Raw genomic sequence first — 20,000 nt, forward strand, 5'->3', positions numbered from 1 at the left:
AACTACAACCTGAAGTGCACCAGCACCCGCACAAACACGCACACACACACGTAAGTTTAAAGCATACTTAGTGATCCCTCTATCTATCATGAACCTCATGGATCAGGCGTCGAGTTGAGGCCCAGGAACCGTGGCTTGGATACGTGCATAACATTTTCTTGAATATTTCAAATAAGGGTAAAGTAAAAAGCAACACATGCATTTCACATAATCATTTCTAACATTGTCGATGTCGCTGTGCCATCGTACGAAGCACAAAAGATGCACCAACGCCACGAAATGTCTGGAAAGTTTATGTAGTATATTTTATATGGTCAGTGTACCGCCGAAAAGGTTTTGCAATGTATATGCCACTGTTGTAGGCAAAGTGTTAAAAAGTACTCGCTCTTTCTCAGCTAAAAACACTGTCCCTGGAATTAAGTTGGATCTCTACCAACTTTGCCAGGGTAAGGTCTGCAATGTCTCCTTTTCACTGTAACTGTGAAACCATCCTGAAATATTCTGTTGAAGAGCTTCAACTTCAAAGCTGCAATGCAATTTCTTATGGACAAATATTAAATCCTGGGGCAATCTTGCAGTAAAGAGTAAAAGGAGACCTCATCTCCATCCTAGAAAATGAAAGGTATGAAAGTTCCACTGAAGTTCTCCTTTCCGCAAATCTTGCAGTATAATGGTGCGTTCGGAACTGCTCGTCTATCTCGTCCAGACCAGTTGGACGAGATGTTTTGACCGTTCGGAACCTCCACTATCTCGTCCCGGACAAGTAGTCTAGCTCGTCCAACTCGCCCTCCTGCGAAGGTGGCCGAGCAGGACGAGATGACGTCACAATAGATTTTGTATGTAAACATTGACAGTTGCAGGTAACCACAAGATATTGGTGGGTAATTTTATGACCCTTAATTGGTGTTATCAAAGGATATTTTTGTGTTTGTCAGTTGCAGGTAAGTTAAATGTGCATCAAAGGAGTTACAAAACCTATGCAGCGTGTAAAATAAAGACACCGGTATGATAAAAAAAAAAAAAAATGAATGTTTACATTCGAGCCGGTTGCATTCTGGGCAGAAAGGGTCTTGGAGGTTCCGAACACAGCCTCCTTGTCCTGCTGGTCCTGGACAAGTTGTCTGGACGAGATAGACGAGCAGTTCCGAACACAGCATAACTCTCCCCACGAGACCTCGACTGGTACCTCTACAGTGACGACTGTGCGGTCAATATTCCGAGCTCTTGCCCATGTCTCTGTAGCTGACAATGGTCATGTTGCTGGGATGTCATTTCTACTGCTTGAGGGAAGCTTTTCTTGCCCTGACAGTTCCTTGACCATAGCGGGTCAGTAAATGCTTCTTGTGACCCATGGGATTGCCCAATTCTGCTATTTAACGAACTCTAGAGCCTAATTGGTAGACAGCTTCTTGAACAGATGTGAAAAAATCTGATTCTGAAAGTCTGTTAAACATGTTGAATCTTAAAGTGTGAGAAAAGTTGGCTGGAATACCATCTACTTTCCTTGGCAGGATTTGAAAGTGGTTACTTCCATGTATGTCTTCCATGACCTGCCACTTGGTTCATCTTGGTGTTGGCTGAAATCAATTGGGGTGTTGGTGTAAAGCACAGGTCCTTATTACGACTGGACAGGGAGTGCAGCTCTGCATTTACTCTTGGGTTTTATCCAAAGCTACAGTGTATAGTCTCATCAGTATGTCCCTCACTGTCATTATGTACAAGGGCTGCAGCTAGAGAGCTTACTGGGTGTACAGGTGTAATGTTTCTGCTAGTAGTAAACTTCCCATAGCAGTTATGAAACTGATATCATAGGGAAAGTTGTCGCTTTTCCCAATAGACATACAGACTGGGTTATTTATTATCAAGTGTTGAATTATTTCGCAAGCAGTCCAGTAAGCCACGTCGTTAGTAGCAAAATCAAGCCATAACCCTGGAAGTTTTGGTATTTTTTTGCAGCTTTGATCAACACCAACATCATGAACCATGAAACTTTCATTTTCAGCACTTATTTTTCTCGGGGCCTGCACTATTCATTTTTTGTGTCAGGAAGATAAGACAAAATCAATTAAATGCTAAGTAAATGTTCACAATTAATATCTTTACATTTATTTTGTCATCTGATAAAGTCAAAATTCTGTGACCCCCACCCCCCTCCCCACCATACCCTAAGTACGTGCTCACTGTGCCTAATAGTCAGTCCAACCTTGCATCCCAGTGAGGCCACAGCAAGTCCTTCGGTGTTGGAAGAAAGAGGCGTCGGAGGCAATTGCGTGTATGGTTCAGTCTGAAAAATAATGCAGAAACGAATCTAATACTCACTGCTGCGCCTCTACGAGTACGCAGTCTGGGAAAGAACTCTAGGTTATAAATCCTTCTCCCTTTCCTTTGCGATGTTACAGGGTCGGGTCCAGACATTTTGGAAGGGGTTGGGGCGCGGGATGTGGAAGCCGCCACCATGCAGGAGAACAATCCGATGATTATACTTTCATTTGCAATTTCATCTCCGTACTTCACATTCAAGTATTCATGGGCCTATTCCTGTTGTGGATTCAAAGAAAAATAGGCAAGAACAAAACTACAACTCTGAAAAAAGCATTACCACACGAAAAATAGGGAGGTACCCCCTTGGATTCGACCCAGACCTTATGCAAGCTTTATCATTGCATACAGCTTTTGTTTTAATCCCATATTTTGTATGCAATTCCTATTCAATTAATCTGTACCATGTTTGTTTTTCTCTTTCCTTATCATATATTGGGAGTTTATTTTTTCAATTATAACCCTTATTAACTCTGTGCTCCATTCCTTCCCTGTTGGATATATACCCATTTTTTCAAAATTTACTGTACTTGCATCTACTATTCATGCACATTAGTCCTGTGGTAAAAATCGGTGCAGTTGAGTTGTCAAGAGCTTCGCTTTGACGACACTGACTAGTTATCAAGATAGCTTTTGACGTAATAAATCATCTTAGTTTTCATTATTATTTTTGCAATAGGATCGAGCATGTAAATTCACTTCCTCTCCGGCTATATATCGCCTCCGTTATGAAAGTCACAGTGGGGCATTATTTACAAAAGTGTATTTCTTTCCTTTTCCTTGGGTGTCGGAAATATAACAAAAGTTAACAAAGAAAGCAGTATTTTGAGGGAACTATGTTTAACAACACAAACATAATTTGATGGCCGGAAATGAGTAAATGGAAAAGCTTAAATGATTTAATGAAGTCATCCCTACAGTTCCTGCAACGGTTGCATCTTCTATGATGAAAATTTTCTTTTCTTTTGTTTAATTCCATTAAGTTTCGCTCAGCAAAAACAGATCTCACTATCTGTTACTGTAATGTCTGGATAACCTGCCGCGCCCACTTCCAGGCCCAGTGAAGTGCCCTGCGTGCCCCTGCGGCCGAGGCTCGAGCGGCAGGAGGGCATGGGGCGGCGGGGAGGGCCGGGCGCTGGTCCTCCGCGAACCATTTCGAAAGCGATCGTTCGAGGCGTCGCTCTACATGTAAACATCTCGCGCGGGAGAGACGCTCGCGAGGAACTTTTTGAGTCCGGGATTCCTGACAGGCGAAGAGGCAATAGATGTCGTCACCATGTCGACCTACCAAGTGAGGTCGCTCGAGGAGGCCGACCAGATCATCCGGGAGCACGAGAGGAAGACCAAGACGACCTATGCCCTCCTGAGATCCACCAAGAACTTCGGCTGCGTTGATGTGCCAGGTGAGCCTTCCTGAAACCCCATCAAAGGAGGTTTTTCCTCGGAGGAGCTGCATTGATGGAAAGAAAGTCACATGCAGAGCGAGACACTGACTGTCATGCCAAACTATAGTTATTCTTTGAAAACCCTCGCATAACTGACTCTGATGACCTAGGTAGTGATAGATTCCTCTCACTCTACTTAATATTGAAATTATGCCACAGAACCCCCCCTCCCCCTATTAGCAACAACCTTAGCCCCAATAGCAGGGGTATGAAAGGAACCAGGGAAAATGCCGGGTAAAATATGAATGATATACACAGGATGTCCCTATATTGTCTAATGCAGTGGCTGTGCCCACTGCGAGCTGCCTTCTGGGGGGCTGCTGCCCCTAACCCTAGCAATGAAAGATAAAGAATCTTCCATGTATTCATGGCAGGTTAGAGCTTATGACCGACATGCAGGAGCACACGTCTTGCAGTGAATATATGGAGGATCCTTTGTTTTCTGGGTGCGGGGTAAGGGGCAGCAACCCTCCATGGGGGGTGACTGATTTTGTGTTTATCATTTACATTTTACTCTGCAATTCTTCAGGTACCTTGCATGCCCTCCCCTGCCGTTGGGGCCAAGAATGGGGGTTCTGCAGCATAATATCTACACATATGTGTACTAGAGGGTAAGAATCCATCAGTACCAAAAATGCTACAAATGCTCAAATGTTGATAATCAAATCCCTTGACATACAAATTATTTAAGGATTTCTGAATTGAAACACGTATGCATTTGCCATTATATCTTGATTAACTAACAAATTCACTTATATACACAGCTGATAATTCTATAGAAAACCTGGTCATGGCCATTACTAATGAATTTGGCAACATTTTATTTGATGTATACTTCCGGTTTATAGCAGAATTAGTCCCAATCTCAATATGAATGCAAAGGGCTGTGGTAAGTGCATATCATGCATATATGGTCGGTTGTTTGGGGTAGGTAAAAGGATTAAGGTATAAATGGTAGTGTTTGTGTTTCAGTAAGTGTTCCTTTTGTTATATGTTTGTTTGATTTTTCAGTGAAGGCTTTAAGTTTGTTTGTTTTTTTCTTTGGTATGTTAAGATAGCTAGTTCCAGTTGTGTATGGTATATTGAAAGAATGAGTCCTTATAAGAGACCGTGTTTATGTGGTATGTAAGGGATGTGTAAATTTTGTGGGCTATGTGCATGTGGTGCTTGTAGATATTCATTGTTAATATCTACAAGGTTACTTGTGATCGTGAGATGATTGTAATTCTTTGTCCTTGTCATGCAGGTCCATGTTTATCTTTTTTTGTGTGTGGCTTGTAATACTAGGTGTAATTGTCTGTAATAAACCTGTTTGAGCTTCTCAATGTTGGGCTTGGTGTAGGAGTTGTATACAGCCCTACAATACTCAAGTGTTTGGCCTTCATGGGTGTTTTAAGCTATGTGTTTGATATACAGTTCTGGAAGTTTCTCCTCAGGAACCCTAGTGTTCTGTTTGTTTTGTTTGTGATAAGTCTGTGTGTTTGCTAAAGTTGAGATTGTTTGTGAGGAGGTGGATATTAGCTATTGGCTGTGTAGAGCAAGGGTTTAGAAAGTATGGGTTGCGACACAATACTGGATTCAGTTACATCATGGAAATCTTTGTACAAAAAATATGGGCATTGAGTTATGCAAGTAGCTTACATTCCAGGCGTGTGGTGTATAGGCCGGGCACGCATGAACACCCATGAGCGGTGACAAGACTCAGCGCCTTACCTTTGCAAAGTTCTTTTGCCATTTTCCAGTGTCCATATGTCTTTTGATTTGCTTTATCCAGATGAAAATAGCTTGTATTCCTAGCACAGAGTATATCATCTCTCTATATAGTAAATAACTCAGTAAAAAAAAAAAAGAGAGAACAGTGGCCAGGAATACAGTGCACAGCATGGAAATGGCATCCTCCCTGGAGCTGGCACTCTTCCAGTCATGGCTTACACACATCACATTTGTTTATCAATGGGAATAATGCTAAAGCCCTCTTCTAAGCACCATATGAGTCAAATAATACTCCAAGAGGTTTGTGCGCTCTTGGCAAGTCTTTTCTGTAACCATGGCCTTCGCTCATGACGGCAAGTTTGCGTCACCATGGCCATTTTACCTAATGATATCATGTTCATGTCACCCAGACCACAGCCCAGATTTTTCCACGATGGGACCATGACATCATCCGGATCATAGGGGTAAATGATAATAATAGTGATATATACATATATATATATATATATATATATATATATATATATATATATATATATATATATATACATATATACATATATATACATATATATATACATGACTACAGTTCATATATAGATAGATAGATAAATAGATAGATAGATAGATAGATAGATAGATAGATAGATAGATATGAATATTTATAAATATATATATATATATATACATATATATATATATACATATATATATATATACATATATATACATATATATATACATATATATATACATATATATATATATATATATATATATATATATATATATATATATATATATATATATATATATATACACACACACACAATAGAATGGACACACTGGATCATGTGGGTAGTGCACAAAGTTAAATTGAGTCATGCTAAAAAATTATACTGCTTTGAGAATAACAAGAAAAGCTTCAAGGCTTCTTTTGATAAATTATCTAACGTTAATTGAGCTATCTCCTATATTTTTATTGCTGTATTTTATTAAAAGACACAAATATCAATACAATGACAGTAAAAGTAGGGATGCCACATTATATTAAGATATTATAAATATATAAAATTTCCAATATAATATAAGGAAGATTTATTGCAATATTTACCTTGTCTTCTTATTACAATAGATTATTAAAAATGGTAAATGGCAATATAAATGTTTATCATTATTAGCAGCATTAAATTTGAGATGTAATGGAGCAAATCATAGACAAAATCACAAAGAAAAGTCATAGACCTTTTGTGAATACCACCTGATGTAGAATGTAGGTGTGTTGTATTGTTGTGGTGAAAGGGAGCACCTTGCACTTGTCTGGTCTGAAGAATTGACCTTGTGATCCCATAATACCATAATATTTGTTCAAAGGCACTGTTTTGATGTGCTCCTATGGCTTTGTTCAATTTCAGTGGTATTTGAAGTCAGTGAATGCTGTTGGTTGATATGTCAGGTAGGGGACTGAAGGGTAAGAACTAACTAGCATATCAGGTGTATTGTCTTTATTCATGAAAATGGATTGGAAGTGTGTGTTCAGTAAATGTGTTTTGTGTTCTGGCTCCGTCATAATAGTGTTATTAATGTCTTTCAAGGTGGTGATTGCTGTAGTTTCTTGTCTTTGTGACTTAAATAACTTAAAGAAGTGTTGAGTGTTGTTTTTAAAACTGTTTGCGAGATAGGTAGAAATGTGTGTTCTGTGATAAGGATGTTTGAAAGTTAGAGACTTACAGTTGGAAAGTTGTAGTTGGATCCAGGTGATTTCACAGTCTGTGTCAAGGTGTTTGGCCTTGGTTTAATGATTAGACTTGGTTTGGCAGCGATAAAATCACTACCACCTCGACATGCCTAGGGTCTTTACATGTGACAATCATGCTAATGAGAGGAGGGAAAGTTCAGCAGAGTCACTGTCAGAAAGCAGCCATATCACAGTGCCTATTGTGATATCTGGTTGATGTGGTCAGATGATTTTAAGAAGTTGTGATATTTTATTTGTAAAACTTCTAAAGTTAATGTTTAGCAGGTGGTTGGCGATGTGGGGTGTGTGTAGAGGTAGGAGGAGGACGGGAAGTGGAGAGAGGAGGAGGTGGGAGAGAACAATAGGAAAGAGGAAGAAGTAGGGGAAGAGGTGGAGGAGGAGGAAGAGGCAGAGTAGGAGGAGGAGGAGGAAGAAGAAGAAGGTGGAGGAGGAGGAAGAGGAAGAGGCAGAATATTCAAATTCAAATTCAAAATACTGTATTCCATTTGTTACAGTGGTTATTTTTTATTATATAGTGATATTACATACATATTAGTGAGATAGTACATATGAAAATCATTTAAGCATACAATCAATGGTAGTATATATAAATCTTGTCTATTCTTATATTTTGAAACCTGATATTGCTGATTTAAGAAATGTTCTTTTAATTTCTTTTTGAATGTATTTGAGTTCTGAATATTTCTTATATTCCAAAGTAGTTGGTTCCAGATCATAGTTCCCCTATGTCTGTATGTGATCTTTTGATATATAGGGGTTTCACCTGTCTTGTTTGGACACAGGTTGTGTTACCTACAGTTGAAAGGGTTAAAAGCCATTTTGGCTAAAAACTGTGGACCTTTTTATGAATCAGTATGCAAGTATCATTGTTGCATTTGTGTTGTACTTTTAGCCAATTTAGTTTGTTTGTATGGGATAATGTGGTCATACTTTTTTATGTTGCCAAGCATTACTCTGGCAGCAAAGTTTTGTAATTTTTGAATTTTCTGAATATGAATTTTGTTTACAATTTTGTTTGGTCATGGTTACAGAGATTTTGGTGATTTTTTTGTGACTAACTATAAAGATACATTGTGTTTTATTTGGATTTATCTTGAGGCCACGTGTCAAAGTATCCTTTTGTGAAACTCTCCTGGGTCTTTTTTATCAACTCATTTAAGTTGTTTACAGAATCACTATGGAGAAATTGTGAATCATCAGTGCATTGAACAAGAAGTCAATTTTGGGCTATGATTGAGAATACTGTGAACAAGATTGGGCCTAATATAGGTCTGTGTCTCCAGATTTGAAATCTAGTGTTATTATGCCATGTTTCCAAAGCAATGGGAAGCCACAGATGACTAAGATGTATTAATAATAACAGTTGAATAATACGCCATAGCAGGTAATCTGATAAAGCAAAAAGCAATGCCATCCTAAATTCTCCCATTCTAATTCCTTAATGTTAGATTTCCTCAATATGAATACAAATAGAGAGAACACAATAGTGATTGTAACAAAACTTATCAGTTTGTCTCTGATATGATGAGATCTGGATCAGGATTGGTGAAAAAATCTTCCATAGATCTCCAAGGGTGAGGCGGAGATATCCATAGGGAACTTCACCCCAGGATCGCCTTGAAACTCCTTACTCCTGGGGACATGGTCCTTGTGTCACCAGACAAACCCTCTGGATCCAGGGCCTTTCTTCAGAGCTAACTTGGTGGCCATGCTGGAAAGCGGCTCATCACTGTCCAACGTAGTCCATAGTTTATGTCTCGCATGCGAGACCCCTGGAAGACAGCCAAGAAACATAGTGTCCCACTGGTGCGACACCTGGAAAATGTCTTTGCTCTGTACGACCCACTGGCAGGACACCTGGTGATATTGGGTTAAACTTCCCCTTGAGTACTGCAGTTGTTTTTTGGAGGGGTTGGCTCTGTGAGCCCTCTTAGACTATAGTAGATGAGACTGTCTACTATGTATCTGGTTTTATTTCTTTGAGAAGGGCTTGTGTAGTGTGAGTCCCTACTGTGATGGCTGGCAGGGCATGAGTTGCATGCAGAATGTGTGGCTGTGGCTGCTACACCACAAAGAAATGAAATTGCAGTTTAGCTAAGGGAACATACTGGCACCAAACTGAACTATATCCTAACATGGCACTCCGAGTGCTAAGCATTAATCATCATAAATATATGTGTGAGGGAATTGTATGAAAATGACAGTTTAATGCTTTGAGAATTATTTTTCTTCCAGCTTGTGCCAACGATGAAAATGAAGTACGGTTTGAAACAGTTGGTGTGCCATACTGTGGAGTACCATTCTTTGTGGCCGGGTTAAAGATTCTTCAGTGTCAGTCATATCGAGGAAGAGGAGGAAGAAAGAAAAAGGAAATAAAGATAGAGGTATGTGCCTGAATTTACTTTTTAATTTTGTTGAGCTTAATGTTCTATCATTTCTAAGAAAAATGGATCATGTCATTTTAATTATCTTCAACATTTACATGACTAATAGGTGAAACTTTAAATTTCAAGGTGTCCTAGAAAAGGGGAGTAGTTAGAATATGGGGTTATTGGTGGGTGGGGTTGTACATGTCATACATTATGAATGAAAATTCTTATATCCATTTCCAAAATTCATTCATTAAAAAAAGGCAGAGACAACACCAGGATGTGCTTTCATCATTAGTACAGGGTGCTTGTGGGGGATGTGAATGTTATACAATACAAGAATTTTTATTTTATATTTACCATGTTCCTTCACCTGTCAAAGGAGGTGATATGAGGTACTTGCATGATTGACTAAGGAACATGAAGGGGTTGGGGTAAAGAGGTTGAGTTTAGAGGGATGTAATGAGAATCTTGCCAAATGCCCCAAGTATTACTCTCTCTTACTCCCTACCTCCTGCTGACTTTTAAAAAATGTGGCAAAAGAGCCTGGCACTTTTTGAGCAGCTATTTTCAACTGAGTCAGCTTAAACTGGATGTAAAAAGTATTAATATACTTGTTCGAGTATCCTTGGCCTTCCAGGTTTAAGGTGGCAAGCCACCAATGGCTGATATGTTGTCAAAGATACTGTCAGGTTCAGAAAATTGGACTCTAGCTTAATGGCTTGAAGACAACAGAGGCATGAATACATTATGATTAAATCATAGTGAAACATTGAAATGGGAAATATACAGTATGATGATACAATTTAAATAGATATAGACATTGCAAAAAGGTTTAAATCAGGTAAAGATAAGTGGTTCACAATCTTCAAAAAAAACATTCTTCTGTGACTTTCCCTTTGTAAATAATTTGTTCACTGCTGACCATTTAAGAGTACACACCTTCACTTGTTATATTTTCTTGTCTGTCTGTTACCTCTTTTACTTCATTCCCTAATCTTTCAATCTGAAAAAATCAATCTTTAAAAAACAATAGTATTTCATAATGATGACAAGAAAATATGAATATTTTTCATAATCTTGTGGCTAGAGATCAGCCAAAAATATATATAATTCTATCATTTATGTTCACTTGAATGGACAGCTTTCATTTGCCCTGAATTGGGTAGAAAGATGAATTATGGTGAATTGTCAGGGTTAGTAATAGCTCATCAAGAATATGACTTATTTTTAATAAAGTTAATACATATATTAATTTTGTAGGGACGGGAACAAAGTCATGTTGATAATTTGCATTTTATCAAAAGAAACAGTTCTCAGAAAGGAACTATATTTAGAGAAGGAAAATTCAGTAATAATCCCTTAATGTTTAGCTTCTGGAAGTTTTCTGTGAAACAAGAAATATTCCACTTTGAGCTTTTCATGTGATATAGTCTGCTAAAGGATAAACAGAAAAATAAAACATGTTTGTTCCAATGAAATGTTACTATTGAGTGCTTTATTGATGAGAATCAAAATTTCAAGTATCAATCTTCTTTAGTGAATACACTTGATAATGCATTTTCTGCAGAGCAGTTAATTGAAAATATATGCAGTTGCTGAAGATATATGGACCTAGAAGCTTAGAGGTGACATTGGTTGTCTTTCCCTGTGATAAGGAGCCCAACACAAAGTTTACGCATCTGCTGAATTTTGAATTGTTGCAACATCACTGACAAGGAGAATACATATTTTAGGGTGAAATTCAGATTTTCTCCTACGTGCTGGTGTCTTGATACATTTGGCAGCTTACTTTACTGATTCTTGGTGCTATGGGTTTCTGAAGTTGCATTTTCTTCCTTTATTTGATAAGGGATGTTACTGGTTTCTTAGATACCTTAAACCCTTTTTATTTTATAATATCACATAAGGTTGGCTAAGAGCAGTAGTCCAAGAGAAGTATTTATACTTTTGTCTATATTCCATTATCTTTCATCTTTCAATTACCTGTCTCTGTTTTTTCAATGAGTTGCTATTGAAACCAAATTTACCCATGAAATACACCAAAATGGTATGATAATGTTACATCTGTTTTCCTAGCCGTGATGATACTAATTGCAGAGTGTTGAGATAGAGCCCATTTCCCTTCTTTGCCCCCTTCACCCCCTTTGCTGCCCTTATCCCCCTTGCCCCCTGCTCCCATGGGCACTGGGAGGATACCTAGCTCACCTACACAAATTAGGGTCTTGTGAAGACATGAGTGAAAATGCTAAGTAGGAATGAGAAGGTATTACCTTTGAATTGGCTCTCTCTGGCAGTGGAAAGTCACCTTTGGTTCATTATAACAAGTATTTGAATGCATTATTGAAAATGTCAACTTGTATACTGGAATGATGCATTAGTTATATTTACTTATTCTCTGAAGCTAACAGGTTCAGGTGCTGGAGTCATTGGGGAGGCAGGTGTTGGTGATGCTGGTGGTGAAGAGGACGAGCCTCCACAAAAACCTATCGTAAAAAAGAAAAAGAAAGCTGGTCGCACACACAAAGTAGGATGCACTGCAACCATCATTATGAAAGAGGTCATCTATTATCCAGAATTTCAGGTAAAGAAATATGCATTCCAGACTGATTTCTGTATTTATTTTAAATTTTATTATCATTATTAATATTGCAATAATAGATTTCTGTATAATTGTCAGTATGCTGAACATTGGTCACTTCCTAATAAGATTGACAGAACCTTTCCTTGTGATGATATTGAGCTTAACAGGTTTTAAAAAATACTTGTGAAAGCCTTTAAGGAATTACTGAATTTCATTTTACATAATTCTGATACTTTAAAGAACAATTTAGAAGCTAAAATTTGATTTGCATCTTAGATGTTGTTTCAAGTAATCATGCAGAAACAACAAACTTTTTGTAAGAAGTTTAGTCTCTTCAAACAATACTTTTTCTTTCTTTTTAGTCCTTTAATGCTGAGTTCCTATGTCATGTATTATAGTGACTGAAGTTTCAACACAGCTTCCCCTGAAATTGCAATTTCTCTTCTTTTATTATTATTTTTTTTTTCTCTATCTCTTTTTCCTTCTTTCATTTTCTATTAATTTACTGTTTACCTTTCATCAAATTTTCAGCTGTTTGAACACTCAAAAAACAACCGGATTGCAGTAGCTAGACAGCTAAAGGATGCCTTAAAATCAAAGACTCCAGTACAGAAAGACCGCATCATATACGTTACGGTTCCTGCAATGTCTGACCACTTTGGCCACACTGTTGGAATTGTAAGTGTCTTGGAAGTTTTTGTAGAATGTTAAAATGGTTGAATATATCTTCTATTGTGTTGTATGTAACATATTTTTCAGTGATCTTTTTTTATTTATTAAGGCATGTATATTATTGAAAATGATCAGCTACCTGAGATTTTATAACACCTGTCTATCACCTATTATGAAGACATTACTAATGTCTGTTTTATTTTTATTAACAGGGCACAACAAAGGTCAGTATCTTTTTTTTTTCTACTACACATGCATCCTAACTCACCCACATGCTAACTCACCCACTCACTCACTCGCTTACCCAATCACTCATGCACTTACTCAGTTACTTACTTACTCACTCACTGACTTGCACGCATTCATACACTTTAACTCACTCATTTTTTCATTCACTCACTCACTTGTTCATTGTTACACCTACTTACACATTCACTCACAGTTACTCTCTCTCTCTCTCTCTCTCTCTCTCTCTCTCTCTCTCTCTCTCTCTCTCTCTCTCTCTCTCTCTCTCTCTCTCTCTCTCTCTCTCTCTCTCTCTCTCTCTCTCTCTCTCTCTCTCTCTCTCTCTCTCTCTCTCTCTCTCTCTCTTTCACACACACAGACACACACACACACACACACACACACACACACACACACACACACACACACACACACACACACACACACACACACACACACACACACACACACACACATACACATACACACATACACACACACATACACACACACACACACACACACACACACACACACACACACACACACACACACACACACACACACACACACATATGTGCATACATACATACATACATACATACATACATACATACATACATATTAACATGCATTTACATGCACATATAAGAATCACTAATACATATCTGTATTTCTGTAATTGTGATGTTGCTGAAGTTTGAATTCACCCTTTTTTCAAGTATTATTTTTTATATAACTTGGAATCTTTTTAGAATATCTAGATGCAATAGACAGTATTTAGAAGAGAAGTGAATGTAGTTTGGAAGGTAATTAGACAATGAATTTTCATAAATGAAAAGTCTGCGAAAGTAAAGATTCAATTTTCTTTTGTTTTTTATTTCAAGTTTTGGTAAACTTTTGCAAGTGTATATACAACCTGTTTCTTGTACTAGCATTAACAATGTTCATACTAAACAGCCACATCTATAGTCCCATATTTAACCATTTTGAATTATATTCTGCTGTGTTGGCAACCCGTTCTCCTGAATAATGTGCTCGACATTCATTCTTTAGACATTGGAAAGCATGGTTCTTTATGACTGTGCTCTTATGTTTTGCCCAGCTGTTTTCCTTTAATTTGTCTTGTCTGACTTTGCTGGACTTAATGATGTGAAAATTATTAAAATGGAGGCTCCGTCAGAGCAGGAAGGTGGCCTTCAAAACCTTCCTTCTTGCTATAGTGTAATGACCAACTAGCCTGAGGTAATAGACAAACTTAACATGGTGACTTCACCTGGGTGTTCTTCATCCTCATCTACTGCTCTGTCAACAAATCAGGAGAATCTGCATAGCTTCAGTTTGCAGTCGAGCTATTGATAGTGCCTTCAATGGTCCTCATTGCCTCTGCCAAGGAGGTTATATTTAGATAGCTTTGGTTAGTTTGTGTTGTTCACTTGTTAACAGGATAACTCAGAAAGTTATGAATAGATTTTTATGATGTTTTCACCAGAGGTGTGTCTTAGCCTTACTTAGATGCTTTTAAATATTGGTGGTGATCTGGATCATGATATGGATCCAGGAGTGCATCAATTTACCCAATATATAGGGGTAACTATTATTATCATCAATAGCTTTATTACCTACACCAAGGAGATTATATTTATAGATGTCACCAGTGTACTTGAGAAGAGGTGATATTAACTCATTAACGCCGGTATATTTTGAAGCCGAAAATGAAAGATTCCGGGCGGCTACAAAATCGGCGGGCGGGGCTGCCCTGAACTCTACCCACTCGCCAGCCGCAGCCCGCTGCTGCGCCAGAGTGCAAGCCCCGATACAGCGTCACACTGGCGGGACGCCTGGCAATTTTTATTTTTTTGGGTGTCTCATATGTGGGACACCCGTCGTTAGTGGGTTAATGTAATTCTTCAAGTGTGAATAATTTTATTGCATTAGTGACCAACATTAAGGACATGTGACGTGAATCCATACTATTGCGTCTCCCACCAGTGTCTAAAGAGGACCCAGAAAACAAGTTAAAGGAAGTACTCAAGATAGCATACAAGACTACTTCCATCTCCTTCCAGCAGGTGGCGGACAGAGCTCTATGTAAGCCACGTTCAACACCAAGTACTCGACTGCTGGAACAGGGTTACAGTTCCTCATCTTCAGGTCCTTAGACAGTACTCATTGGTCTCTATTCCTTCCATCGTCCAGCCCTGTCTTCACAGAAAGGGACAACACGACAGAATCCAAAACCAGGCCCACCTCTTTCTCCAAGAGGATTATGGGCAATGTTTTTCGCAAGTGAGCCACCAAACAACTGTGGACAGAATAGCAAGATGCCTTGCCTGAATATAAGTGCAGAAGATTGGTTCCTCTCTGTTCTCAAAGAAGGATACAGGATTCCTTTCTCTACTCTATCTCCTCTCACATCAGTGCCACATTTAGGACATATTCTCTAGATTCCAAAAAGGGCAAGGCACTGGACTTGGAAGTCCAGCTACTGAAAGAAAAAGGTGTAGTAGAACCCGCATCAAAGACACCAGGGTTCTATAGCCACATGTTTGTGGTAACCAAAGCAAATGGAGGTTGCCAAACCCTATTAGATCTTTCTGTCTGAAACAGATACTTCAACACAAACAAATTCAGAATGGAAACAGTGAAGACGGTAATGTCATCTTTACCAAAGGGTGACTGGATGGTTTCCAATGTCCTTAAGAATGCTTAATTCTAGGTGCTGATACATCAAGTCAGCTGCAAGTACCTCAGGTTCAGCTGGAAGAACCTACCTTTTCAGTTTTGGGTCCTCTGTTTTGGCCTCTTTAAAATGCCACTGTCTTCATGAGAATGATGGCTTTGGTTTCAGTTGCTTTACATTGCCAGGAAATTAGCTTCCTCAGATACTTGGACAACTGGCTCATTCTAGTTGGTTCTCACCAACCTGTGCTCCACAATCGGAATGATAATAAACTTTGTAACCCTTCTGGGGATGGAAATTAATTCTCCTCTTGTTTTTTCCTCTGTTTCAGAATACCTTTTTAGGGATAAAAATTAATTCTCCTTTTGAAGATTTTCCCAACACAGAAAAGACTAAAAACCTCTGTTGCCAGAGAATGAGGAACATCCAACTACAGCAGATTCAGATGTGAGAGAGTCACAAGGAGACTACATTCCTTTACCTTGAGACAGCAAGGTGGTTGGAGGAACAAAATCTGTGTAGAGAAGTCTCTCCAGATGGCATCTTCACACTTATACTTTTATAAACATGTTTCAGTGAAAGGTTAGGGAACATCATTTCAACAGGAATTAACCCATCAGCAACGGGTAAAAATTTTGTCAAGTTTACATATGCACCGGCTTGTTGGCGCGCACCGGCAGTTTCCCCTGTTTGCGCCCGGCTCGATCGGTATTTTGCGAGTGACATATAGCACCTAAAAGCTTTTATTTTGCTAAAATTTATAAAAATATTTAAATTTTGAGTTTACCTTCACTTTAGATGCCATTGCCTAAAATCTTTACCATATAAATGAAGCCGCTACTACTGGAGAAAAACAACCTCCGTCTGACAAGCCAGTAGCACGGGAATGGGCATGGCATGATGCCCCTGGCGTTTGGTCCACAACAGCCATGGCATGTACGTACGTGACACCTGGCGCCAATGGGTTAACAACTGGAGTATGGACAACACACAAAAGATTCCTACACATCAACATCTTGGAAATCTGAGCAAATTTTGTAAGGCCTCCTCCACTTCACAGGGATATTACAAGATAAGACAGTGGCTCTGTTCTTGGACAATGCCACAGGACTATCATATCTGGCCGAGGAAGGTGGTGCGCATTCAACAACACTCTAAACAGGAGCTCGAAAAGATCTTAGAATGGAAAGAGGAAAACAATGTCAAGATCCTCATTCCGTTTTTCAAGGAGACCTCCAATGTGTTAGCAGACTGCCTCAGCAGACACAATGAGATCATTTATATAGAGTGGACTCCAACAGGAGTGTATGCAATCTTCTATGGAAGTTTCGGGGTCGCCCAACAGTGGATCTTTTTGCTACAAGACTGAACTTCAGGCTGCTGAACTTCATGTCACCTTTCCAAGACCTCTTGTCAGGAAGGTGCTCAACAAGCAATAAACCTCCCAAAGCACCACACTCATTCTGATAGCTCCATTTTGGCCACAAAAGGAATGGTTTCCAGACCTCATTTAGGTGACAGTACACATGCCTCAATGTGTTCTTTATTGCATGAACTTATTATGACAGCCACATGTCCACAGGTTTTATCAGGCTCTACACACACTTCAGCTAACTACATGGGAGACTATCAAGCAATTCCTCTATCATTTAGACTACTCCTCAAGAGTCATGCAATACTTGGTTAAATTCAAATGACAAGTCACAGTGGAAAAAGTATAGAAAATGGTGCAAGAATCATCATCATCATGGAATGTAGACGTAGTGCTTAAGGACTTTATGCATCCACCATATTTAACCAAAAAGACTTTTTCTGGTAGCCCAAGCCATTGCTAAGAGGGTCATAGAACTTCATGCCCTTTCCAGTACTATTACCAAGCCAAGGGAGGACCTGTTACTGTCTTAGGTTCTTGAATTCATAGCCAAAACAGAGACAGACATCAACCCAATTCTAAGGGAATTCCGTATAAAGAATATTTCTACAATTGATAGGAGGGAAGATGATGAATGTCTGCTGTGTCCAGTATGGGCTCTGAACTGGTGCCAGCACAGAACATCTTCCTCCACAAGACAGGCCTTGCATGTCTTTGTGTTAGAGCCCAAAGAAGGCCAAGCCCAAGGCAGCAATTTCATTCTTTCTTAAGGTACAGTCAGACTACCCCCAAATTTCACTGGAATCCAGCTATTTTGTGGGCTGGAACTAGCCCACCCATCTGTGGTGTTCACACTGCGTTAAGAACCAGCAGAAACTCGCTATGGATCCCGCAATATTTTCCCTAACTCTTGCTACTCTTTCATATTCCCTCTTCTAGGAAGGAGTAAATTGCTTCAGAATTCCACATTTCAAAGATTCATGGGATCTGAGGTTTCAAATTGAAGTTGGCGACTACTTTTTCTTTAAATTTTAGCTTAAATATAAATGTAAATATTGAGCTAAAAATAAATATGAATAATTCTTAATAATTTAAAATATATAATGATATTTATGCTTTGATATGAAAATATATGCTCCATACATACTATAGATTCTCAGCATGTGCAGTTTCTCCATTTGTCTACTGATGGATGAGTGGCTATCCATCGCATCAAATGTGTGAGCAAAAGTCCAGTGGATTGAGTCCATTAATGGGCAAATTCTAACAAAAATTGCTGGATTTCACAAATCTATGGGTAGTCTGACTGTATCTTCAGAGAGACTATTAAGACTTTTATGGAAGAATAGCTCAATTGTATCCATTCTGAAGGCAGCTTGCTGGAAGATCCATTCAGTATTCACAGACAATTACTTGAAGGACAGTCAGAGGCAAGAATAAGGCATTTTTTGCTCTGGGACCATTCATTACTGCTGGATACATAGTGGCTTAGCTTTTCTTACATATATAATCACCTACCCGGCACCAGTCAGTTCACCCAGGGTAGCATGTTTGAGGTCAATGAGGTTTTGCCATATGCTTAACATTATGTCCTCCAAACGTCATTCTTGTCTTAGGAACTCGCCTAATGGTGAGTGGCAAATTTTAATGTGGACTTTTCACCCTTGTCATATGCCATACACAAGACATGGCCCACCACCTAAAGTATGGGAATCTGCTAGTGTAAGAAACAGTAAGAAATTACATTTTCATACCTAAAATGAACTTTTTCACTTTCCTGTTCCTTATACTCACACTCCTCCCATCCTCCCTACTCCATTCCATTATTTCAAGAATGAATGACGAGTACATTGTGCGGGTGAACAGGATTGCCAACACAGTGTTATATGACTTATAATAATTCAATTTGGGACCCAGCTGGGCTATATGAACATTGTTAATGCTAGTGTAAGAAACTGGTAAGTGAAAAAATTCATTTTAACCCTTTACCGTGCACACATTTTAAATACCTTATATATATATATATATATATATATATATATATATATATATATATATATATATATATATATTTATATATATTTATATATATATATATATTTATATATATATATATATATATATATATTTGTATATATGTATATATGTTTATATGTATATATATGTATATATGTATTTAAGTGATCATATATGGTCATTTGCCTGATAAAGGGTTAAGTATGAAAATATAATTTTGCATTAATGTAGGGGGATAGGGAGGGAAATGGAAATCACCCACGGTTTGCAGTATTATAACTAATAGATCATGCTTTATTGCAGCAGGCAGCAGCTAAGAGATTGTATGTGAAAAATGACTTTTATGGACACAATGAACCAGGGTCAAGCAAGAGAGTTTACTATCCTGTTAAACAAGAGAAGTTAAATATGGCACAGCTTACGAAGAGGATGAAAGTGGATGAAGACGACATTGAAGCTAGAGCAAAAGAAGTGCGAGAAATGTTGCAAGGCATCATGGGATTAACATATAAGGTTGGCTTTTATTTATTTTATTTTTTTCTATTTTTTTCTTTTCCCTTTCCTCATTCCAGCCTCTTTTCTAATGTTTTTATACTCCTACATGGTTTCCCATGGAAGGAAATAAGTATTATGAAAATTATTGATTTGAGCTCTTTTACAGCTTTTGAAATATGCACACACACACACACACACACACACACACACACACACACACACACACACACACACACACACACACACACACACACACACACACACACACACACACACACACACACACACACACACACAGATATATACATATATATATACATATACACATATATACATACACACACACAC

At 38.4% G+C, this 20,000-nt stretch overlaps 1 protein-coding gene across 1 annotated transcript in view; it reads left to right on the forward strand.

The window, feature by feature from the left end:
- The first annotated feature begins 3,327 nt into the window (after nt 1–3,327).
- The window catches only part of LOC113826152 (uncharacterized), a 20,324-nt gene continuing 3,651 nt past the window's right edge, over nt 3,328–20,000 (forward strand). The window contains exons 1-6 of the mRNA XM_027379023.2: nt 3,328–3,722; nt 9,472–9,620; nt 12,010–12,189; nt 12,721–12,867; nt 13,074–13,085; nt 19,461–19,670. Coding sequence (XP_027234824.1) covers nt 3,596–3,722; nt 9,472–9,620; nt 12,010–12,189; nt 12,721–12,867; nt 13,074–13,085; nt 19,461–19,670 — 825 coding nt within the window. The 5' untranslated portion in view covers nt 3,328–3,595. The remainder of the gene's footprint in view (nt 3,723–9,471; nt 9,621–12,009; nt 12,190–12,720; nt 12,868–13,073; nt 13,086–19,460; nt 19,671–20,000) is intronic.

The sequence above is a fragment of the Penaeus vannamei genome, chromosome 18 (genome assembly GCF_042767895.1).
Source record: "Penaeus vannamei isolate JL-2024 chromosome 18, ASM4276789v1, whole genome shotgun sequence".
In the NCBI taxonomy this organism is placed as follows: Eukaryota; Metazoa; Arthropoda; class Malacostraca; order Decapoda; family Penaeidae; genus Penaeus; species Penaeus vannamei.